The sequence below is a fragment of the Platalea leucorodia genome (assembly GCF_965183815.1).
Source record: "Platalea leucorodia genome assembly, chromosome: 9".
Lineage (NCBI taxonomy): Eukaryota > Metazoa > Chordata > Aves > Pelecaniformes > Threskiornithidae > Platalea > Platalea leucorodia.
In genome coordinates this window covers 20,843,302-20,868,524 of record NC_138831.1, presented here as the reverse complement: position 1 = coordinate 20,868,524, position 25,223 = coordinate 20,843,302, and the positions used below count along the sequence as shown (strand labels likewise).

Sequence of the window (25,223 nt, the reverse complement as noted above, 5' to 3'; positions counted from 1 at the left end):
AACCTGATAAGAGGACTGGGGGTAGATGTGCCTTCTTTTTTTTTTAAAGATACCAACTATCTACATCAGCAGTGTCCCTATGAAGGCAAATCACTGAGACTGGAGATGGGTGCCCTGAAGCACTGCAAACACAGCATTATCCAGACCAGCTGAAATAGCCTACCAAAACACCCGGCAAGTCATTTAAGGAGAGGTCGAATCACATCACCTACAAGTCTATGGCTTCTTCTGGGTTTTGCAAGGACCTGCGCACAGAACTGGAGTGGATGTGATACACTCAGGTAACATGTATTCTGACACAGAATGAAAGCTCAGAGGCTGGGAAAAACATCCGTAATGTCATTTGTGACAGCAGGTTTGCTCTGCTTGTAACATACACTGCCAACACACTGAGGAAAGCTGCTTATAGATCAACAGATAAAGGCTTTTCACCATTCAGCCTGTTACTTCATGTAAATCAAGTTGCCCTGCTACCAAAGTCATCCCCATATTAAGTGCAAGTTGCTGAAAAAAAAATCAGGAGCAGCAGCAGCAAAAATCAAGTACTCGCACCGTGTCTGAATCCCTTCAGACCTCCCCCCTATGACCAGAGGGTCCTGCTCCCCATTCTACAAGTGCCGTTCTGCAGCCTGGAGCTGCAGTCTTTTCCCTTGTCAATGCAGGTGATCTCCTCAAAGTATCACCACCTTAAAAAAAGGGTTTCGTCCACAGAAATAACTCCAGATTCCTCAGAGATAAGAAGTCATGTTTTGAAAAGCAACAGTGCAGCAAATTCAGTTACCTGATTAAGTCTGCCTTCTACTTGGGCAATGGGGAAGCAAGATTTCCTAAAGCCCATCCCCAAGATGTAACATGTTACTTACTAGGTGTGCTGCTGCGACCCTTCCAGTGTGATCTAGAGGGGCTGCCTCCACCACTCCACTTTTCCTGGCCTCCTGGAGCAGGGAGTCCTGCACGGTGCCATGCCCCAGAAAAAATGGGAAAACTACCTCGCTCTTATCTTCAACCCCAGTAAGGGCCGGAGGGGCTTGGAGAGGACACGCACAAACCAAGCCCGAGGCAAACAGTAGCTCTTTAGAGGAATAAACCACTCCTGCCGTGATTGATAAGTGCATCTGCCAGTCCCCACCTGCTGTTCACATTCCTGGCATTTCTTTCTGCAGCATTTTCTCCCAGAGAAGGGACCGGCTGCTTATCAACTGCTGCAGAGGAGATTTAAAGGAAGGGAAACAGGCCCCAGCTTAAACAAAATGAAGAGATTTCAGGCCCCGAGCATGCCAAAGACAGTTTTCTTGCATCAGACTGGGGAACCTGCTGCAGGGGTTTATTCCAGGAGCCCCTGCAGGTTCAGAAACTTATAATGGGAGTTAAGTGCTCCCCTTTGCTCATTCCTGCCACCATACCTCTATTAAATTCCTGGCAGATAAAGCATGGGGCTCCAGGAAAGTCTCTCTACGCTCCAGCTGCTCTCACCAAAGTCATTTTCTGCACCGGTCAACTACCCCCTAGAATAAAAGGAAGACAAGGGTGAAAACACGCCAGCCTCTCCAAAGGGGCGAAGGCTTCGCTGCCTTCCCCGCCGCGGAGGGCTGATTAGCACAGACAGCCGGGAGACCGGACAGGACAGCTGTTCAGAGCAGCAACAGATATTTCTGGGAGTGAAGGAACAGGAGTTTAGTTCTGGTTTTCAGCCCTGGACACAGGCTTTAAGTTCCTCCTTTTCTTCAAGTTAGTTTCAGCACACTAAGAAGGTGAAGGAAAAATAAACCCATACAACTATAGTGAAGCCTTGAAGCAGAGGGATGGAACGTGAGCCTGCTTGTTGTCAGAAGCAGAAAAAGCAGCTCCAAGGAGCTCTCTTAAGAGCTCGGTGTCTTTAAGAGCCTGACCTCTCTGTCAAACTTGATTAAAATAAGCTATTAGCATCAAATTTATTAGAGCGCATACCCATACTGAAATCCTATCAGCCTGGTTGCCGCAGGGAGCCAAGGCAAAGCGGGGTTTCTGGAGTCTGGGTGCCCTAGCACCCATCTAAAAGTTATTTTCTCTCACTGAAAGAGGCACAAGCAAAACTGCAAACATATCTACGAGTTTTTACTTATCTGCTATCTTTGGGGAAGGAGGGAGAAGGCAGCAGGAAATAAATGCAGCTTTCCCCACACCTGGAAGAGGAGCAAAATGCAAACCAGCTTTTTATTTCAGACCAGGGTGGTTATTTCCATCAACAGGCAGTACCACTCCTTAAGGCAGACAGTAGCAGTGCCTTTATAAACCACAGTGAATGCAATACAAAATCTGATTTATCCTGGATGCTCCTGGGGAACAGAGCCCAGGCCCGAGAGCCGTGGCTCGGCAAGCAGGACACCCCAAACACCGCGAGCACCGGCCAGCCGCCCCCCTTTGCAGAGCAGCTTCCCAACCAATTTCTGAGGGTATTTCCCAAAGCTGCCACGCTCGCTCTTACAAAGGAGCCAAAAGTTAGCAGCAGCGAGGGGAAGGGGGGGCGAGCCAGGTGTGAGCAGCATTTGATTAGCTGGCTAATGGGTGCAGCTGTCCTCCGGTTTTACAGCTCTTGGAGGAAATTTAAACAGGAACTTTCTATAAATTAACTGCCCATAAAATGAGTATGTTTTCTCAATGCACCAGAAGGTCGGGAAAGGTCTGCTCAGCCCCCAGTTCCCAGGACACAGCAAACAGCCTCCGCAGTTGCAGCTTCTTCTTCCGAAGCAGGAGAACGTGGATTTAGCCTGTGCAGTAGTAAGCTGGTGAAAGCACGCTCGCGAAGCAATCAAAGTCATTCTCCATTCACAGTAAACTAATAATTTATGTTTCCCCTAAAATCCCCAATGCAATCCAGATGTCTAAGTAGCCTTTGTCCCAGAAAGCAAACTACACAACGGCCTCAGAAAGACAGCCACAGCTCCACTTGCCAAAGTCCTCGGCAAGGCTGTTTATTCTGCAGGAGCGACAAACACATTGATTTCAACTCCTTCCAGATCTGGAAGCGATAAGGTGGTTATAGACATTGTCCCCAACCCTTCTGACTTCCTCTTCCCCGAGAGGATTATTTAAGAGGCGAGAGCTGCCTGCCAGGGGTATTCTGTTGATAAAAATGCACCGGACAGGTTCCCAGTTTTGAGGAAATCAGGAGTATGGGAAAAGCCAGGGTGAAGCCAGTGCAGCCAACAAGGGCAATAAAAGAAATAAAGCAAATTACTTCGGGTGCACAAGGAGGATCAGCGTGCGTGGTGGGATGCTCATTCCCCACGGTCACCCTGAGCTGCAGGAGGAGAGCCCCTGGCAGCGAGGACCTCGGGAAGGGCTGTTTCACCAGGGGACGGGCTGGCTCGTCCCAGGAAAGGAAGAGTGAGCCATTTGGCTGAAGGGCTGAATTCCTCCGGCAGCACAAGGAGGGCAAGTCCGCAGCTGCACCTGTCCCAGGGTGCGGGACCCACGCCAGCCAGGGTAGGGGCTCACAGCGCCGGGCAGCCCCCCCAGCACCCTGCTCAGGCGCTCCCAGCTTGCCGGCAGCAGCCCAGGGGTACAGCACGCCAGGGAAAAGCTGTCCGAAAGACCTATGGAAATCTTTGAAGAGGCAAAAACAGAGTTTGAGAAACAAGCACTGAGCAGCCGTACAACTCTTCCAGGGATATTTTAAGCATTACTACAGCTGCATTCCAGTCCCTGAGTATATTTTCTATAAATAAGTATTTTAAGTCACTTTGTTTCAAAACTTATATATTAGTCAAGTGCAGTGCAATGCTTCAAATTTTAGACCTGTAGGCTGCCAGCCTAATTTGCTGCCAATTTTTAAAGCTATGCCCTTTTACCTAGGTTATAGCAAGGATCATCTTTGGGTTTTTTTCAGGTGCTTTTCTACAAACACATTTATTATGTGTTATAACATTAGGTCTCTACTAATACATCAAGCCCAAGTTCTGTGGATTAACACATCTTTGTTCACAAACCAACAACACTGGTTTTATTTTCAAATCCAGTTTTTTTTCCTTTTTTACAGGCCAATAAGCAAAAGAAAATACACCAGTAATTCTGCATGCAAAGTAACCCTCTTTAGAACTAGGTATTTTTGTCATTGACAAAGCCACAGCACATACAACTGGCAGCAATTTCTGGGAGCTCCGTTTGAGCAGTGTGCGAGGCTGCCAGGACACAAGTACGGCACGTAACAAGCCAACTACACCACAGACGTGCCAAAGCTCCCCAAAGGCCCTTCTCCTCCAAAGACAGGGCAAAGCAGGGTGCAGAGGGAAAACAGATCATCCTACGTCCTCACCTGGGTACCCTGCCTGCAAATAGAGAGCTAAGAAAGAAAGTAAACTGCTTGCGTGTAAAAGTTTCTGTCAAAATCCTTCAACGGGGCCATGCAAAAGCAGGTCTAGACCCATACACCTCTTCAACCCAAACACACCACATTCACAGTGATTTCTAACCCAGACAGGGCAGCTGGCAGTTCTGGGAGATCCAAAGAAGTAGCAAACAGCAGGGTTCGGCGTAAAGGGGAGATCCTGCACCCCAACTCTGCTGGTCGCTCTGCCCCTCCAAGCTCCCACCCCACCAGGGATGGTGGGTCATCTGCACCAGAGATACGGACAAAACACAGCTTATCCTTCAGAGCATAGATTTTGATCGGCGTTTTACAGTACACAAATATTAATATTCACAAATAAATCCAGGCCTGCTTAATCCAAAAAACACACAGCTGTGGCCAAGCATGTGTTTTCTTTGGAGAACAGACCAGACACTCCAAGCCTGGTTGCCTTACCTATTTTTGAAAGCCAGATTTAAGTCAACTGAACAGATAACAACCAAGCTGAAACACCAACCCCCACCACAAAACCTCCTGCTCTTCAAGCTCTTGGTTGCTATTGAAAGGGGGGAAACACCCCCAAGGTACTGCAATCATCTTCACCAGCCCTGCCAGGGAGACAGAGACAAGGCATATCTGCTGGGTCAGGTACACGGGGCAAGGAGCTGTCTGCCAGTGTGCCTCACGAATTATCAGCTAAATCAGGTTAGAGGAGCCATGCTCCTGACCGTTCAGCAGGAATGGGGCTAGATGACCCCTCTATCTCCTTTCCCATCCTTACAGCTCAGGCTGTAAATTCTTCAGGGGCAGCTGCGAGCAGGAGGTCCTGCTGGAGCAGCACTGGTCACGGCTAGCTGGGACCTCCGCAGGGAGTCATGGCAGAGGTTCCAACAGCTCCAGGGTAAGGATGCTGGGTAAACCTAAAAACTGCAAAAAATTTTAATGTATTGTACTGGTATGCAGACTGCACCTAAGAAACTGCTTAATTGGACACAGGTAGAGGAATCGAGGCTGGAGTGATTTGTCTTAGGGACATTTATCTTCGGTGTAGGGTACCCAACATGCCACTGGCATGAGCCACCCAATTGTAGGGGACCTTTGGGGTGTGGGGACTTGCAAGGCCACCTGTACCAAGATGACCATAGCACTGATACAGCCGTACAAGGTTGAGATTGCCCAAGTAACAGAACACCAGACTTGGGTATGGATGCAGCAGGGTGGAAACAGATGAGCAAAAAGTAATAAGGGGCTGTTATTTGGGAGTCTGGGCAGAGAAAGGGAGGGACAGGGGCAATAAAGAGGTGGGTCCAGAAATAGAGGGGAAAAAAATGGAGAATAAGGTGTAATATAAAGAACAAAGTAGGGTCAATCTTCCTGTGGTAGGAGGAGGGGCACCTAGGGACAGCCGTGTCCCCAGTGCGCAAGCTCGACCCCCCTGGGATGCTGGGGAACCCCCCTGGACAACCTGCTGGACTCTTGACCCAGTCTGCATCCAGAAGACTTGCCATGGGATGGCAAAGCAGGACGAACTTGCACCCTAACACAACGTGGCATGGGAGGGAAGGGTGACAGATCTGCAATTCAGCAGTAGTGCGATTCATCAGATTTAGCAGTAATAATTACCAGCTTGAGAGTTGTAAGCATGCAAAATGCTCTAACTGTAAATTACTATCACCGGTGTTTATTAGTGAATCAATTAAATAGTCAATAACTTGACTAGTTTCTTGGTAGAGTATTGCTTCATAATAAACATTGCCTTCTCTCCAATCAGTTACGTCTCCAGCGTGCACCCTACAGGGGCTGGATCAGAACAGGGGCTCAGCTGGGATCTCCCAGGCCAGAGGTCTGGGCTAGCTGCTGTCTAGGTATCTCAGTTCAGCAAAAGCACTTGGTTAGGCCTGCGTGGGCAGATGCAATCTGGGCTGCCTGTGTTACACATTTGTACAATGCCTAACGTGAAGGGGCTGTGACCCACCACTGAAAATCGTGCATGCCACCACCATGGTGTGAACACACCATTGGTCACACTTTTAATAGCTTCTAATGATAAACTGGGATAAAGAGCTTAAAAGTTTGAAGTGCCTGCGTAAAGCACACCTGCAATTAAAGGGACACTCCTCAACCATACCACGTCAGCAAGACCAGAGAGCCGGCCACGTGGGGCGGGGGACAGGGCCCACCTCAGGTCCTCCCACTCTTCAAGCAGGACTGACCTAAATCCTCCCTCTTTCAGACTTCAGTGGCAGCAGGAAAATGAGCTGGTCTCATTAATTTCACCTCCCACCGCCTGGTGAACTTCTCGACATCACAAAAAAAAAAAAAAGATTCAAAGCTATGCTGGCGACCTGGCAACTCGAATCTTCTCTGGAGCATGAGGTGGCAAACAACCTGCGGCAGCATCGCTCACCTAATGGCCAAGCTCTGCTCCTGTCCGCCAGAGCTCCTCAAGTTATTCAGCTGGGGACTTTAAAATCCAGCTAGGATACCTAGCAAGGCACAGCTTCTCTGCAGGGCAGTTTATGCAACAGAAGGGCACATAGTCCATCATCAGCTGGTGGCTCAGCAAAGCCTCTGTGCCATACAGGAGACACAAAGACCGGCACACTGCACGACACAGGCAACACCACCAACTCCTCCCTGCAGCTTCCTCAGAGCCTCACCAGAGCCAAGTACACCGGGGCACCCTATTTTCCTGTGATATCCAGAGTTCAAGTTTATTTTTTAATCTGATAGTAACAGTAGAAGACTATTAAAAACGCCACACTGGCCTAAGCGGCTCCAGAGTCTAAAATAAACATGCCAAGCCCTATTTGTGATGGAGTAAAAATAGCTTGTTTCTCATCTCTTCCCAGGACCTCTGCTTCGTACACAAAAGCTTCACAGGTTAACTATAAAAATACCAGACATGCAAGGAATGTCTTGAATTGAGCTTTGCACTGTTTGGAGGAGTTCAGAAACCCACCTTGGCCCCCGCAGCAAAGGGACACACCCTCAAAGCTCATCTCCCACCCAAGGCTAAAGGCCAGATGCTGCCAATTCCCTTTAATTGAAACTATTGTCCTGAAAAAAACCCAACCTTCACTGGAATTACATCTTGTGCTCCTTCTTGGCTGGATACTTTTAAAATGAGACTTATTCCAAAGAGCGTTAGCTATAAAATCTAGTGCAAAGCTGTGCTGCAGCTGGGACAGGCTCCCTGGGAAGCAGAACGAGCATGATCAGCATCTGCATCAAAAGGAGGAGAGAGACTGTGACCAGTCTGGCAGTCTGGCTCACCATAAGAAACATCACTTCATAGCAAGTTCAGCTAAATTAACTTTTCCAGGGCCTAAATGTATCTCACCTGCACCTGTGATGCTCAGGCCTGAAGAGAACAGAAAAACAAGACCTAGGAGAGCAGCACCGCAGGAAAGCCATCGTAACACTGAGTTTAATCATTACATCATTTCTAATGACAGATCAGCTGGACCCACAAGCGAGCACCAACCTATTTATGACTTGGGCTTTAAAAAGGACCAGAGGAGAATCTGCAACTGATCTGAAACCTGCTTGTATTTATACAGGCACTAAAAGGTGCCCTGGGCAAAACGCCAGGTGTATGCATCCCCAGCCCCACGGGCAAAGCTCGCAGGAGCCACCGGCCCCAGGAGCCTTCCCAGAAATGGCTGGCAGCCGGTCCAGGAGGAACAGAAAGGTCCCAGGCTGCTGGCACATCTCCCTACAAGGCAGTCCTGACAGTGGCACATGCAGCCGTCCATCTGCTGCCACGCTCTCCCGCAGCCAGGCTTTAACCCGTCCCAGACAACACAGGGCAGGCACCGGTTTTGTGCACCTCTGCCAATATACCCACCTACAAACACTGTGCTCCAGCACTGGCTCCGCTTTCGCCATTACAATTCATCTCCAGAAACTTGGGCTCAAACTGAGGTGGCATAAATTAAGCAGTGATTTGGGGCTTTGGGTGAGATGCAGTGACACCTCAGAAGAGCTCTTAGCACAGCCACACTCATTTTAAGTGACAGGGACAAGAAAAACAAATTTGCTTGCTAAATACACATTTAGTTTAGCTAGTCATATTGAAAAGCTCAACATTTGTATTTTAGATTATGTTCTTAAACATTCATGGCCAGCATTTAGTGAGATCTGTTGCATGGATCCCTGAAGTTTCACCTACTTGATTAAAGCAACCCTTGAGTCAAAGGCTTCAAGAGATAGGAAACCCATAGTCGTCGTCGTCCCCCCCCCCCAGCTATTTCTTACAATTATTAAGCGCCCTAGCAAAAAATGGAGAAAAATGTTCACCTTTTTCCAGGTTTTAATTTGTCTGGCTTCCTCCTCCTCTTGTACACAGACTTTAATAATTTGTGGTCAAAACTGTTTCAGAGAACAAGGAGAGTGATCTGGCACTTTCCAGCTCTCTCGTCCCACCTGCCTACACACTATCATTGAAGAGTCACCTCACCAGATGCTTCAAGGTAAAAATCACAGCTTGTCTTATTTACATTAATATTTTGTGTTAGCTGTTACATAAATACTGCTGCTTTTAAAGGAGGCTTCTCTCAAGCCCTCTGCCCTCCTTCACCTGCCACCACTCCCCATTCTGTTAGCTTATTCTGAAAGGGCAGGGCTCCTGGAAATAAATTTTCTTCTTATCTGGTAGGCAGTGGTATAACAGCCCAGCCACCAAACAAGCACCAAATAACTGTGACACACCAATAATCTCACCCTGTATGTGCAGCCCAGGATTTCAGCTCATACTTCCACCCCCCATCGCACGCATTACAGCGATACTCCCACCCCAGTGCAAGGCGATGCAGTGCATCATGCTTCCTTCCTATTCCAGTGCACTTTTCCTCCTATTCAATGGCCCACAAAGATCTTGAGATCACACAACATGGGACCCACGAGCAGCACGTATTCTCCCACAGTGGCAAAGACTTGGAAGCTCAACATTTTGTAGAGAAAGGAATGGGTGAACCCTCTCCCTGACTCATCCTCCCAGGGCAGATGTGCCCTGGCCTGCTTGAAGCCCCACAGCAGCATCACAGCCAGCTCCGCGGTCATTTTAAGCTGTTATTGCTTCCAGAGAAAGCATTTCCACCCCCCCATCCCACTCCTCTCTCCCCTTTGTGCTAGTCCAAGCGTTACAGCTGCACAGAGAAGTGGATGGGGGAACTAAGACACATTAAAGAAACACAGCAGGAGACAAACAGGAGGCCAGTTTCCATCTGGCTTAGCTTCCCAGCTGGATGTGGGGTCTGCAGGACCACTTCTCTTCCCTTGCACCAGCACAAGTGAAAGGCAGGACCTCTTCTGCCAGCAGCACCAGCTCAAACCAACCAAGAAGCCAAGCACACCAAGTTTGGACCCTGTAAAAAACTGTGCTGTGCAAGAGCACTGTGCAAAGTCACCAAGGAAAACCCAAACAATTCCAAAAGATAAGGGAAAAAGAAATTAAACCGGTTTCAGCTGGACATCTCCCATTCATTTCCCACTATTGTCCTAATCAGCATCTAAGCAGCACATACTGACAGCGAGGGCCACCTCCCACAGCCAGCTGCATCCTGGTAGCATCCAACACAATTCCCTTACAGCAGAAGTCTCTGACTGGATCTATTCCACATTAATAGTCTGCTCGAGCACTTCTGGGCAAACTGCAGCAAGCAGGCGAGTGACCTGATGCAGGTTTCTTTTCAGTTACTAAGCCACTTTAAAATACATCTAAAAATACATTAAATGCCTTTCTCATGTGACTTTTCTATGCAAGGGACTGCTCTAAAGCTTGCCAACAGCAAATGGAACAAGACACTGCTGCAAGACCTCTTTCCTGCATGAACGGCCTCCACATTGTCAACTTGTTTGAGTCCAGGAGGCCAGCCTAAGACAAAAACCTGGAGCAATATGCAGTCCGCTCGGCAGCATCAGCTACTGATGTAGCACCATTTTCCCCAAAGGGCTGTGCTTCCCTTCAGGATCACCACTCAGATGAGGAGCAGCAATGTTTTGCCTTGTTTCTGCTCCCGAGGATCTTTAACTAGTTACACCCAGAACAGTTCAAATGTATACTCCTCCAAACCAAGCCTAAAGAAGAAAAATAACTTCCCAGCTCTGCTGACACAGGTAATTCCTCTCCATTGAGGAGAGGCAAGTTAAAGGCAAACAGTTGTCCTGTTTACAAGTGCTTTGCAAGTCAACTCAGCTGGCTGCTTTCACAAAGCCCAAGCAGGAGGACACTGGCCACTTCAGTTACTCCAGCTGATTCTCAAGCACATCACCTTAGAGTAGATTTACATCACCAAGTTTCCCACCAAGACTCTTCCTCCACTCCCAGTGGGGAGCAGACACCTTTTCTGCTCTGTTGAGATGTGGCCCCGTGTGCTCACAAGCTTCTGTACGTGCCTGGGTCTGCTTTGAACCAGAGCAGACGCTGACATGCTAGCAAATGAAAGCTGTTTGCTCCCGATCAATTCAGGCTGCAGAGCTGAACCATCTGCTTCTACTGACACTGAGGGTTGCTCTTCCTCGCTGCAAACCAGACACCTAGCCGTGTGCCCAGGCGGCTCCCAGCTTCAGCTGACCTTTTCCAGTTGGCACAGCCCAAGGCTCCTAGTCCCAAACAGGGCTTAGAGTCAGCTGTGCAGAATTCACTACGAATCATCATCTTAAGTCACCACTTAAAGAAGAATCCCACCCCTAAACACTTGCATAGCCTGAATTCCCATATATGACCAGAAAATAGGACTTTAGCATGTGAAGCACTCTTCCCTGGGCTCTCAGCTGGAGTGACCAAGCCACATACTACACCAGTCCAAAAGACACTCACAGGGAAGAGCTCTGCACCCAGCCTTGCTCTCCGTGATCTCCCTCATGCTGGTGGTAGACTGCTTTTCTAGCAGGATCTGAGCTGACCAACCCATCACAAAACACAGGTACGTGCAGCCAAGGCACAAAGGGCAGAACTGCCCCTATTTGCAGGATCTTGATTTCATCTTAACATCAGGAAAAATCAAATCCTAAATCTCACCGCCTCCTCTGTTCCCTGCTTTTCTTTATGGAGCAGGGGAGAAGCTGCCTCAAACGATCTCCTGAAGCATCATATCAAGGCAATGGTTTTCAACCAGCATGCGAACAGACTATAAGAAATCCATAAAAGGTGCAAAAAGGCTTACCTGAAGTCAGCAGGATTAAGTTCGCTATACAAAGTTATGCACCTCCAGGGGAAGCTTTGAGAGCCTGCAATTCAGGGAAGAGAAAAGGGCTGGAGGCTGCTGAGCTGGGTCATGCCAGAGCAAAGCGCACAGCACCAGGATGCAGCGCGGAGGTCTGCAGGAAACAGCTCCTTCCTGTGACGGCAGGACAGCACCACAACCCCTCTCCCCCGGGACGCCCACGGGCCAGGCACGGCCGGCTGCCAGAGCGGGCTGAGCTCGCAGAGCCACATCCAGTTTGCAGATCAAAAGTCACTGCGAGGCACCAGCAAGCGATGCACAGCGCTACCTGTCTCAGCAGGTCCTGGCTCCAACCTGCCACAGCCGCTGCTGGGGCAGGGGGAAAGCAGGAGTCAGAGGCGGAGCAGCACTTGCACCATCTCCACTTGACCCAATGGCTAGGACGTTTCTGGAGCACAGCAGGCTTTGGCGTAGCAGCACAGAACCAGTGTGGCGGGGAGAAAGAGGAGGAGGGTCAGGATTCCAGTTTCGGGGAATAAGGGGCATGCAGTACCATGGTGACAGCGCTGGGACACTGGTTTGAGGGCAGGGTGGTGACTGAACCACATCACAGGTCTGGAGTAGTGCTTCTAGACACCAGGAGCTCGTCCACCTCTGATGGAAGCTTTTAAGCAAACCTTCTCACGCCTAAATTAGCCATGGTAATCACGGAGTACTTCACTGCCACGTTCAGCAGACAGAATCACACACAACTTTTATCCTGGTTCATCACCATTACCACACACGGGAACACCGCTGCCTTCTCAATGCTTCGGGTCCACGATATACAATTCTACATCTTTGCCGGAAGCAAATTAAGCCCTTTTTCACGTTAGCTTTGATTACAAAGTTTTCATGAGGCTATAAAGCCCTATTCTTATACTTTTCTTACAAACAGTTTACTACCAAGTGTTAGTGAGGTTTTGCATACGGTACCGTTACAACATGTTGCTTTAGCTTCCTCTGTACTTTTCTGAAAGAGATTTGTATTTATTCTCAGCAATTGTCATTCTCAGAAGATCAAAATTCTTACCTCCCTAAAGGCTGACCCCTGATATTCAAACAAAATTTTATTCTACAATGTGATAAAGTGTTTCCTGAAAGAGCAACCAGCACAAGGCTGCTGGCATACAGAAAAACAAAGCACCAGCTTCACAAATACCGCTGGAAGCACAAAATTCCCCATGCAGAGGACACAAAGTTTCACGTTTTGGCCAAACAGCTCACTCTGGGGCATTGAATTGATACCGTGCAAACACGCACGGCGCCATGGCACAGACCTTTATGTTAGATGACATGAGATCATTAGTCCAAATCGCTTCTGTATTACTGCCACCAACAAAAACATCAGTGCCCAGCCTGAAAAACACCTGATCTGATCTGGACAGTGATTAAAATAAGGTTTACTGCCTTATTCCTGATGCTTTACTCCACACAGGATGGACAGATCTGCGTTGTGACCACACTTCAAAACTTGCAGGACCACTTATGCACCCCGTACAACAGCTATTCTGCGCACAAACACCACATGGCAGAAGCTTTAAATGAACTCAACACGAGAACTGATTAAATCAATGATACAAGCTGCTTGCACCTATTAAGTTCAGTTGTTGCCAGTACTCCTGAAACTATACTTTGCAACATGTCTTAAAGCATGTGCTACTGTACAGCGTGCAAGGAGAAAGGAAAGATGCTGAGGATTTTTGGGAGCAGATAGGCAAGGGGTTTTTGAATTTTAGGAAAAATACTAGAGGAAGAGTCTCCCTTTGAACTGGCACAGTCCCGCCCTTGTCTCCAGCCAGTCTTTTCCCTGCATCTGTAGAGGTAGAAGTCTAATTTTTAGAGAAAAAGAGACACAGCTACACTGATTCTGTGTATCTTCCCGATAGGATCCTGCACAGTTTAACTCGGAGAAGGTTTTAGAATAACCACCTTTTATTCTCTAATGCAGGCCCCAGGCACTATCATAAAAATTCCACTAGAAATATTTCCTTTGGGGTGGGAAAACACCATGCATGGTCTGTCATGCAGGAATCAGCTCCTACAGCACAGAGAGCTCACGCTCCACAGATGTCAAGACCTAACTAGAAAGTTTAAGGGACACGAACAGGTAATCATTGGAGCCTCAAATATTCGTATCGTTGCAATCCCAATGTCAAAATCATCATGCCATATTTTCCACCGGCATCAAACTCTGTGTTTGTAGATGACCGCAAGACCATTTTATTAGAAGAACCCCTTATTTTGGGAAAAGCAAAGTACTCGCCCTAAGAGAAAGCAGTTCTAGAGCAAAGGTGTTTTCCTCAGAGGAAAAAGAAAGCCCCAAAGCATTCAGTATCAGCACACACTCATATCTTCTTCTGCCTCCTGGCTCAAAATGCCTCTCACTACCCACCTGGAAGGCCACACCTGCCTAAGTCCTACCTTCCTGTAGGAATCCCAAGAGCCACAAAGATAACAAAAGATCTCACCTTACATTTCTACACACTATTTCAGCAATATTTAGAGAAGGTCTGATGAAACTTTTCCTTGCTGTAGCAGAAACTCTCAGCTGGAGACTAGTACTGAAGGGCTGCTTTAGAGAATAAGTCCACGGAGAGGCACAGAAGCCATACTGGAAAAACTCAGCAACTATTTCCATTCTGATTAAAGCGGTATCTAAACAACATCCTGGACTGCTGAATAATCGAGCACAAGAGACAGGGTTTGTTTCTATAAACCACTCCCGGTCCCTCTCCCCTGTAATTGAAAAGTCCCAAAGAAGCCACACATACAAGGAAATCCTTTTGGGGACTCACAGGAGCTCTGGGAAGAGATGCGTTTCCCAAAGAGCCTGGAAGGGTCCATTTGGGGGCTGACGTTGCACAAGAAAGAGGGAAGAAGCCTACGTGACAAGAAGCAAGCGGCGCCACCCCAGCAAGGGACAAACAGCACAGACAGCCCCCAGGTCGCGATCTGAAGTTATGACAGTGGCACGAGGCTTTCACATCACCTGTCGTAATTCAACACTCAAGTGGAAAACTGCTGGTTCAAACTATTGCCCAGCCTCTTCGTACTCAAGCTCATCCAAAATCAATCCTTAGCCCTTGGGACTGATATAAAATGATCAGTATCTGCTACTGGAAACTCTCATCAAAATTACTGAATGCTAATCCCCACCCTTAAGGAACACACTTCACAGAAGATTAAGCTTTCTGAAGTCTAAATGTACAATCTAGTTCAAAAAAAAGAAAAGACCCAGTGTGAATTCATTGCCTATATGCATTCAGCACTCGCGTGACCTGTAACTATGCTAGAGTAAACTGAAACCTCTCCCATAACCACTTTTTCAGCCCCTGCGGAGGAAGGGGAGGAATGCCGCTCATCAGGTCCTTACCAAGGAGGATTTGCAACATCAAGTATTGCAGGAAGAGGCTTCTAAGCCAATTTGTTGGAAAGCTCCGAGGAGCCAGGATCCAAACCATTTCTCAAGCTGCCCATGTAACCCTCTATGAATTGAGCCCTTCTCAGAAAGCACAGTAGAAAATACACACCATACCCTTATTCGGGGTTGCAATGATGGCAAAAGCCATAGCTGAGCACTGTGGTGAGACCACAACACAAGAAAAGGGGAAGAAAGGAGAACTCATCAGCAGAAACCTTCAATCAAATATATCTTTACAGGTCAGATGAGGCTAGGAGCCTGTTCTTCTAAAGAAAAAACCCAAAACAAAGCTGAACACTCTCCACCTGCAGGGCTGGGACAAGTTTTACTGCTGTTTCCAAGTCCCACCCTATGCATGTCAAAGTCTGCCAGAGATAATGTACTTTGAATCCCACCAAGAATTACTCTCCAGGCCTAGAGGATACCTGCAGGACAGTGAAACTGGGGGGACAACTCAACCCTGAGGAAGAAAACACCCGTTACAGCTAAGAGCACCATTCCAAGGGAAACCTCTGCTGATACAACAGCTCCCTGCCTCCAAGGATGGTCCAACTCCCCTCCTGACCACTTTGCTAAGCCAGTGAAGAAAGGGTTGAGCTGAAAAAAAGAACAATTTTATGCCAAGTTAGCAGGATCAGTTCATCAATGCATCAGCTCAGCACCACAGCTGGCACGTGGGAGGAGGCCAGAGGGCACAGCTGAAAGCAGGGAAAGAGAAGGGCCCTTTTAAGAGCATCAAGCCATGAGGCTGGCTGAGGCAACCGCTCGTCCTGAGCTAACCCACCGCTCTCCAGCACGGGGACCATGCCCACCTCTCCCTCCTCCTCCATGCTGGGCCTCAATTCCTCTCCACCTGCACTGCCAGGGTGCTGACAAGCTCCTTCTGGCTGGGGCATTTACAAGGTCCTTCCGTGGACAATTCAGGTTACTAATTTCCAGAAAGTTAACCCAGAAAAAAAAAAAAAGATCAGCTCAGCAAGACAACTGCAAACACCACAGCCACAACCATGTGTCTGGAGGTCAGACCTCTCTTCTCCAAAAGCAGCAAGCCTTACGCCAGCTCAGCCATCCCACACAAATTCACCCTCTGCTGCTCCCTGTGCCTCACCCCGGGACAACCACAGTGGCTTTGGGACTGAGATGGCCCGGCAGTGACACAGCTCAGGGGGCCACCCAGCAGAACACCATTTGTGTTAAGGTTTGGGGGGCTGTTGTGAGCTATCTGCAGTTAGACAAATGCAAGGGCTGCTGTAAGGAGCCATGAGAGCACATGGTAGCCCAGCAGCCTGCTCCGGCTCTCAGGTCCCAGCACACTGCCCAGGGATGGGACCCTGGACGTGGAAGAGCCGCAAGGCTGCACTGCTGCCATCGGCGGAGATTCCAGGGAATTTCCAAGCATGTCTCAATCCTGGCTCCCAGAAACCAGCACTGCCAGGCTGAGGTGACCTTGAGCAGGACATGGCATTCGGGAAAACAGGGTGCATTCCTAGGGTGCCTTACATCGCTTGCGCTCCAACTAATAACTTGGGCAGAAGCTACCGTCAGGCACGAAGCTCCAGCTTTAATTCAGGTTGTGGTTTCAAGACACATCTGCCCATCTGAGCAGGTCACCGCCGACAGAAGAGGGAGGCCCCCATTGCCTCCCCACACCCCGAACAAAGCCATGCCACTCACCTTGCCCTGTCTCCTCCTCACCAGACACCCAGATCAGCTCACAAGCCACGCACAAGAGCCAGGGAGCTTTCTGCTGGTCCCCAGGCAGTCAGCTCATGGGCCCAGCAGGCACCCACGAGAGGAATGGAGCAGGCCTGCCAGGCCAGGGGACTTGGACCATCTCCTTTGGACAGTGTTGCACCAGCAGATCAGCTTAGATGCTCATGAAAAATGCAATGACAAAGAAAGTGGTAACATCAAATACATACAACTATGTTTCCCACTGGCAAGCTAAAATTTTATCCCAGAAAAGCTGAACCAGAGACAGTTCAAGCCAACAGATAAGTGCAGGGAGATAGAAAAAGGCACTAGACTAGGAAGTGCACCTACCTAGCGTATTCACACAGGTTAATATATTAACTTTCTGTCCAGCAGCACCTTAGCAGTTCGCTCAAACTTATTCAGTCTCACAGAACAAGCCCTAAAAGCACAGGTTCTTCAGGTTGATCTTTTATTTTTCACAGCTTAAACATGGTCACAGTGCCCTGAGAATCGGGTTTAAGGTACAGAGCTCTCCAGACTGCACAAACATCCTAAGAACAAACATTTTCAGCATACCAAGAGCTCAGATACACTAGGTCAATCCAACTGTGTTTATTTGTATTTCGCCCAAATCACCACCAAAGTACTCCGAGCTCGAGGAGCGACAGCCTCCCACTGATTCAGCAAGAGACCAGAAGTAATTGGTAGACAGTCTACAAGCACCACAAAGAATGCCAGAGACATTTATTTACATGACCCCTGTTTGCCCAAGGAGAATTCAGAGTTTGCATTTTCCTCATTCAAATTAATTATTACTAGAATGAAATCTTCTCAGCTAACAGGAGGAAAGGCACAAACCATCCAAAATCATCCCTGCAACAAAACTTTTAAGATAGCTGTCATTGCTTAAATGAGACAGACTGTTTTACTGCCATCAGCTGGAGTTCCTCCCCAGGCTGGCACAGCACCCTGGTATCTCTCCAGGACAATCTCTCTAGTTTTCTCTCCAAGGGACATGGAAAAGGCAAGGAGACACCATTCCTGCTGTTGAGCAACACCACTCCTGCCAGGGCAGAACCATCACACCTTCTCTGCTAGGCTGACAACATGCCGCGTCTCACACCTGTGCTGCAGACACTAACGTATGAAAATTTCCACAGGACTCAGCTGCTGCAACTGCACAGTCCTCTTCTCTGTCAGACGCAAGTGGGACTGCTGGTCTTTAGTGCAAAGCACCTCTCAGGCTTGTAAGCTGATGCGCTTGCACAAGCCAGGACGCAGCAGCGCTCCCTCCGACATTACCCCCTTGCTGTTGGAGTAGAGCTCTGCTGACAAGAGACACGCGAGAATTCCTCCAGACCAGCCGTCCGTGGAAGATAAGTTACGGTCAGAGCTTTGAGCCAATTCTAACCACGCACTTTACTGTTGAAGCCGGCGAGAGGTCTCACTCTACCTGTCGGGCGTCTTCCTTCATTCCTTGTGCCAGCCGAGCCCAGCACACTGGGCAGTGAGAGACAAGAGGAGAAAGAAGTGGATAAGCAGTGCTCGAGCTAGCAATGAGTAGCAGCCATTTCTAAAAGCAGAGAAGTGCTCGGGGTTAAAAAATCCCATATAAAACCTACTGGTACACAGCGAGGTGCAGAACACTTTTACTGATATCAGCCCCACAGCTTTTGCCAATTCCCCAGGCCTAATATCAGCACTTAAGCAGAATTTACTACTCAGTTTACACAATGCTGAAAGAAATGGGTATTTCTAAGCTAGCATGTGCTGTCAACAACATCTTCTAGTTATTCAAGAATTCGTGCCAGCTCCCAAAGTAGTGAGTGCAAACTCCTGCAGCAAGAAGACGGCGCGACCTGGAATCAGCCAGGCTTTGCTGATTACTCCTCTGAGTAAACAGTGGTGTTCCCAGCACTTCAGCTTGCTCTCAAGCTTCTCCCGTTGGCATACTACCCTATATTTAGGATAGAAGAGCGCAGTGACAAGCATTGGGAAGAATGAATAAGTGGTTTAGGATGCTCGGAATAGCGGCAGAGACTGTGCAAAGAAACCTATGCTGAATTAGAAACTCTTAAAGAAAGGCAAGGAATCTGTAAAGCTAAAGATGGGGAGAGACAGCATTCCATATATAAAGTTAAATAATGAATTTTGTTAAGGGCAATATTTGCAAGGCAAGAGACACTAGCAGTCCATCCTGTAACAGCAGTGGGCAGTGGAAAGCCACCCGTGCCTGGAGGGGCTGAGAGAGGATAGGTGAATACTTGGTCTTTTTGTACAAAACAAGGATTTTAGTCTCATTTTGGACGGGTGAGCGATGTCAGTGCCATTTTCCCAAGCCTATGAGCCCAAAGTTCCAGGACCAAGGGAGACACAGCACCTCGGGGAGTGATTGCAAACCCTGCCACCCAGCTCCCGCGACGCCTGCCTGCACCTGCCCATCACCCTGCCTGCAACTTCCCACCCACAAGCAGCTGATGGGGAGTTTGCAACCTGCAAACCTGTGGCAAAACTTGCTAAATTCACCCCCACTGACTTGACGGGCACTGGAGCCTGGGGCAAGCTGCTTCACAGCCTGTTGCTTCTGAGGAGCCAAGGAGGCCACAGGGAATATTCTGCATTTATACCTTTTTGTGCAGCAGAACTATTTACTTGCATTTAGTTGCCCGCACCGCTGACTAAAGATAAAAGTTTGACTGTGGGTCTGCGATGCCGGAACAGCCTCTGCGGTTAGTCACGCTCGCAAGGCCGGGACCAAGGTCAACCCTGGGAGCCCGCGGGGCCCCACGGAGCCCCCCCGGGGGTGGGCCTGTCCCGAAGCGGGGCCGGGAGCCGAGGGGCTGCCCTGCCACCCCTGCCCGGGACTGCGAGGGGAGCGTGCCCAGAGGGACGCCCAGCTCCACCGCGTACCTGGGAATCCACCTGCGCTCCCACGGAGCTCCCACGGAGCTCCCACGGACCCCGCCGGGGAAGCCCACACCGGCCCCGGCACACACCGCCGGGAACCAGGGCACATCCAGGAACCGGCTGCCGCCACCTGGGCCGCTCCCACCGCCCCCGCGGGCGGCTGCAGCGAAGCCCCACGCCTCGCCCGGTAGAGCCCAACCCGGCCCGGCCGCCCGGTGCCCCGGGCCCGCTCCGTCTCCCGCCCGCCGGCAGGGCCGGCCCCGCCGGGCACCCCCGGGCGCGGCGCCCACCCAGGCCCCGGACGTCCCCGACCGGCGGCCGGGCGCAGGGCGGCGGGAAAACAGCGAGGAGGAGGGAAGCGCGGCAAGCCGGGGGCAGCGGCGGCGGGGCCGGACCCCGCAGCCAGCCCGGGCCGCCGCCCGCGCCCGGTCCCGGCAGGCCGCGGAGGGCGCGCCGAGGCTGAGGCGGCGGCGGCTGCGGGCCGCCCCCGCCGAGCCGGGCCGCCCCACTGCCCGCGCACCGGGAGGCCCGCCGCGCCGCGCCCCAGCCCCAGGCCGCGCCGCCGCTCCCGGCCCCGGCCCAGCCCGGCAGAGCCAAGGGCAGGGCGGCCCGGCAGGTGCTGCCGCGGCCCCGCACCGCAGCCGGGCGGAGGCCAGGCCCCCCCCGTCCCCGTAGCCCCTCACCGTGCGACGGCCGGGCCCGGAGGCCGCTCCCCGCCGGCTCTCGCCGCCAGCGGCCCCGACGCACCGAGCGGGCGGCGCGGCGCGAGCGCGACCCCGCGCGGGCACGTACCTGGGGGAGGAGCGCGCGGCGCCTAGCAACCGGCGGCACGACCGCGCCGCGGCCAATCGGCGCCCGGCCCTGAGCGCCCGCCCCGCCCCGCCCTCTCCGCCCCGCCCCACCTGGCCGCCCGCGGCCCCGCCTCCCCCCCCGCCCCACCGCCCTCCCGCGCGGCCCCGCCCTCCCCGTCGCCCCGCCCCGCCGTCCCGTCCGCTCCCTCTTGGCCCCGCCCTCTCCGTATTGGCCCCGCCCACACCTCCCGTCGGTCCCGCCCCACGCGCTCTAGGCCCCGCCCCCAGGTCGCAGGCCCCGCCCCTCGCCCCGCCGCGGGGTGACCCCGGGCCCGCCTGGCCACGGGCCCGCGGGCAAATATTTGCCTGGGGCCGGCCCCGCGCTCCAGCAGCCCGGGGACGTGGGGCCGCCGCCATGCAGCCCGTGCTGGGGGTCCTGCTCGCCCTGGCTGTGGCCCTCGGCTCAGGTAGGGCCCCGGGCTGGGCCGCCGTGGGGCTGCTGTGGGGCTGAAGGGCGTGGGGCACCGCGGGGCCACTGTCCTGCCCCGCGGCTGAGGGGGGAGCAGGAACCGGGGGGCTGCAGCGGGTGCTGAGCACCCTGTAGGGCAGGGACCCCTCTGCTCCATGGGACACGGATCCCACACTCCGTGGGGCAGGGTCCCTCTACTCCGTGGGGCAAGGATCCCACGCTCCGTAGGGCAGAGATCCCACGCTCCATGGGGCAGCACCCCCCCTGCTCCGTGGGGCAGGGATCCCACGCTCCGTGGGGCTCCGGGTGTCCCCGCTGTGCCCCCATGGGCACGCTGAGCTCCTGTCGCACTCCTCAGGCCACCGCTCGCCCCTCAATGACTTCCAGCGCCTGCGAGCCACCGAGCTACTGGCAGTGCCTGCGGACCCACTGCCACCGCTGCCGGAGCGGGGCTCCGCGGAGCAGTGTGCCCAGCGCTGTGCCGCCAGCCTGGCTTGCCGGTGAGCGGGACGTGGCAGCGCCGCGGGGCGGGTGGGAGCGCAGGGGGCCACGACACCGGGGTCACTCCATGCCTGTGGATGCTGGGTGCCCATATGTGCGCTCCCCTGGGTCCCGCGGGCCCTGGCCCCGCAGGGTGCCCTGCCAGGCTCCCGCTGTGCCTCCCAGGGCTTTCCACCATGACCGGCAGAGCCAGATGTGCCAGCTGCTGCCCTGGACCCAGCACTCACCCCTCGTCCAGCTGCAGAAAAACATCCGCTACGACCTGTACCAGAAGAAAGGTGGGCTGGTGCCATGGGTGGGCATGGGGACACGACAGACTGGGCACAGGGCTCCCCACTGCCCCTGTGCCTTGGCTCTGCTCAGCCCTGGGGTTCTGACGCGGTCCCCGGCTCTGCCAAGACTACCTGCGGGACTGCATTGTGGCTGATGGCACCAGCTACCGCGGCACACGGGCCACGACAGAGAAGGGTCTACGCTGCCAGCACTGGCAAGCCACGACACCCCACGACCACAGGTGCCCCCGTGTCCCTGGCTGCCCGTGGCACCCACCGGTAGCCCTGGGCAGTGTGGGACAACGGGGAACGGGCTGGGGACAGTGTGGGGGCAATGGGGAGAGCACAGGGGCAATGGGGACAGCACAGGGGCAATGGCACTGACCAGGGGTGTCGCTGTGTTGCGGCTGTGCTGGCCCCAGGGCGAGGGGCTCCTGGCAGCGCTCCTACCTGTCCCGCTGCCAGCAGGTTCCTGCCATCCCCCCGCAACGGGCTGGAGGAGAATTACTGCCGAAACCCCGACCAGGACAAGCGGGGCCCGTGGTGTTACACCGTCGACCCCAAAATCCGGCACCAGAGCTGCGGCATCAAGAAGTGCGAGGACGGTGAGTGCCGCAGTCCGGGGGTGCCCCGTGCTGTGTCCCCACCTCCCCACTGAGCCCCTCAGCTGTCGGCAGCCGTTTGCATGACCTGCAACGGGGAGGACTACCGCGGCGCCATGGACCACACCGAGTCAGGGACGGAGTGCCAGCGCTGGGACCTGCAGCACCCACACAAGCACCCCTACCACCCTGACAAGTACTGGTCCCCAGTCCCGGGCAGCGCGCGGCCGCCCTGGCCATGCCAGGTGCCAGGGCAGTGGTGACACCTTCAAACGCTGCTCCCCGTCTCCGGCCCAGGTACCCTGACAAGGGGCTGGATGACAACTACTGCCGCAACCCCGACAGCTCTGAGCGGCCCTGGTGCTACACCACTGACCCCGGACGGGAGCGCGAGTACTGCCGCATCCGTGTCTGCAGTAAGTCCCCACTGATGTTGCCATGTGGCTGGGACCGGGGGTCCCAGGTGCCACCCTAACCCTGCTGCTCTGCCCCTCTCCGGCCATGCAAGCAGAGAAACGCCCACGGCCCCTCAACATCACCACTGGCTGCTTCAGGGGCAAGGGCGAAGGCTACCGAGGCCGAGTGAATGTCACTGTGTCGGGGATCCCCTGCCAGCGCTGGGATGCCCAGACGCCTCACCAGCACCACTTCATGCCCGAGAAGTACCCGTGCAAGTAAGGGGGTGGGGGAGATGCACCTGGGGAGGGTAGTGGTGGGCAGCACCCATGGGTGCGGGCTGGGGCAGGGGTCACCCACACCGCCCCTCTGCCAGGGATCTGCAGGAGAACTACTGCCGCAACCCTGATGGCTCAGAGGCACCGTGGTGCTTCACCGCCCGCCCCACTGTCCGTATCGCCTTCTGCTTCCACATCCGCCGCTGCCCTGATGAGCTGGGCGCCCAAGGTGAGCTGCCCCCAGGCACCCACCCCCGGGGTGCCTGCCAGGGGTGCCAGCCCTCCCTGCCTGTCCCCAGAGTGCTACCACGGCCATGGCGAGCGCTACCACGGCCACGTCAGCAAGACACGCAAGGGCATCACCTGCCAGCCATGGGCTGCCCAGGCGCCCCACGTGCCCCAGTGAGTGTGCGAGGGAGCATGCTGGGGGGGCGGCGTGTGCGGACGGGGATGGAGACGGGGATGGTGACGGTGATGGTGACCTTCTCCTGGCAGGATCTCGCCCATCACCCACCCTGAGGCACACCTGGAGGAGAACTACTGCCGCAACCCCGATAACGACAGCCATGGCCCCTGGTGCTACACCATGGACCCCCGTACCCCTTTTGACTACTGTGCTGTCAAGCCCTGCTGTGAGTCCGTACCCGCACCCCTGCAGAGCTAGGGAGGTCCCTGGCCACCCCCTGGGGTGGTTTTGGTTCCCCCAGGGTGGTTGGGTCCCACCCCAATGCCATGCTCTGCTTTCTCTCCGCAGCCGGCAGCATGGTGCCCTCTGTCCTGGAGAACGCAGGTGGGGCCTGCGGGTGCTGGGTGGGTGCCGTGGGGTGGCTGCTGGCAGCACAGCCCCAGCTGATGCCCTCCCTGCCTGCAGATGCAGTGGCATTTGAGCAGTGTGGCCGGCGGGATGAGAGGCTGCAGCGGAAAGGGCGCATCGTCGGTGGCCAGCCCGGCAACTCGCCCTGGACTGTTAGCATCCGCAACCGGTGAGTGAGCGCCCTGCCTGCACCTCCATGTGTCCAGTGTCCCCCCCAGGAGCTCATTCCCCTGTCCCCACAGGGCCGGCGTGCACTTCTGCGGGGGGTCCCTGGTGAAGGAGCAGTGGGTGATCAGCACACGCCAGTGCTTCTCCTCCTGGTAAGGCTGGGGCTGGGGCACATGGTGCGGGGAGCCACCCGCACCCTCATGTCCCCATCCCTCAGTGGCACTGACCTGGCGGGCTACGAGGTGCAGCTGGGGACGCTCTTCAAGGACCCCGGCCCTGGGGACCCTGACCAGCAGACCATTCCCATCGCGCGGATTGTCTGCGGCCCCTCTGAGTCCCAGCTGGTGATGCTGAAGCTGGCGAGGTGAGTGGCTGTGCCCTGGCCCATGCCATGCCCCACTGCTGGCCAGGCTGGCACCATGTCTTGTCCCCCCTCTCGCCACAGGCCGGCTGCCCTGAACAGGCGCGTGGCCCTGATCTGCCTGCCACCTGAGCGCTATGTCGTGCCCGCGGGCACCGTCTGCGAGATCGCTGGCTGGGGGGAAACCAGAGGTACCCACCGCGGGCAGCCCCTGCCGGGGCATCCCCTGCGACAGCATCCCCTGCCCAACACATCCCTTGCCCATGCCGTTCTCTTGCAATGGCATCCCCCTGGCCACAGCATCCCCATGTCCATGGCATCCCCCTGCCTGCAGCATCCCTGGGTCCCTGGTATCTCCCTGCCCACAGCATCCCCTGCCCGCGGTATCCCCTGCCCACAGTACCTCCTGTGAGGGCACTCCCCCTGCAGAGGTGTCACCCTGCATGCTGTGTGCCCCCACCCACAGCATCCAGCCACCCATGGCACCCCCTGCCACGGCATCCCCCTGCCTACAGCACCCCGCTGCCTGTGCCATCCCCCTGCCATGGCATTCCCTGTCCATGCATCCCTTGCCTGCTGCCCCGTGTGCTCACTGCCCGCAGGCACGGCGGACGGCAGCGTGCTGAATGTGGCGCGGCTGCCAGTGCTGGCCCATGGCGAGTGCAACACGGCGCTGCGCGGGCGCCTGAAGGAGGGCGAGCTGTGCACTGCCCCACTGCGTGCCGGCGTGGGGGCCTGTGAGGTGAGCTGGGCCGGGGACTGCTGCCTGGGGGAGCCTGCGGGCACCAGCACTGTGGTGACGCTGCTCTCTGGGTGCCGCAGGGAGATTATGGAGGGCCGCTGGCCTGCCTCACCGCTGACTGCTGGGTGCTGGAGGGGGTGATCACCCCGTCCCGCGTCTGTGCCCGCACCGACCAGCCCGCCCTCTTCATCCGCGTCTCCCTCTACGTCGACTGGATCCACAAGGTGATGAAGATGGGCTGAGCTGGCTCAGCCCCAGCTTGGTACAG

The 25,223-nt window shown here is 53.9% G+C and overlaps 2 protein-coding genes across 2 annotated transcripts in view; one reads left to right on the top strand and one right to left on the bottom strand.

Moving 5' to 3' along the window:
* Positions 1-20,299, bottom strand: part of DAG1 (dystroglycan 1) — a 55,289-nt gene extending 34,990 nt beyond the window's left edge. The window contains exon 1 of the mRNA XM_082322778.1: positions 20,245-20,299. The gene's annotated coding sequence lies outside the window, so the exon portion shown is untranslated. The remainder of the gene's footprint in view (positions 1-20,244) is intronic.
* Positions 20,300-20,767: 468 nt separating this feature from the next.
* Positions 20,768-25,197, top strand: MST1 (macrophage stimulating 1; the record flags this gene model as incomplete). Its single annotated transcript, XM_082321684.1, has 18 exons — positions 20,768-20,819; positions 21,180-21,321; positions 21,488-21,600; positions 21,722-21,836; positions 22,063-22,199; positions 22,272-22,392; positions 22,494-22,612; positions 22,705-22,870; positions 22,969-23,099; positions 23,170-23,272; positions 23,366-23,502; positions 23,625-23,660; positions 23,742-23,853; positions 23,927-24,004; positions 24,070-24,216; positions 24,298-24,404; positions 24,816-24,955; positions 25,036-25,197. 18 exons carry the CDS (start codon positions 20,768-20,770, stop codon positions 25,195-25,197), a joined length of 2,118 nt encoding a protein of 705 aa, XP_082177810.1.
* Between the last annotated feature and the right edge of the window lie 26 nt (positions 25,198-25,223).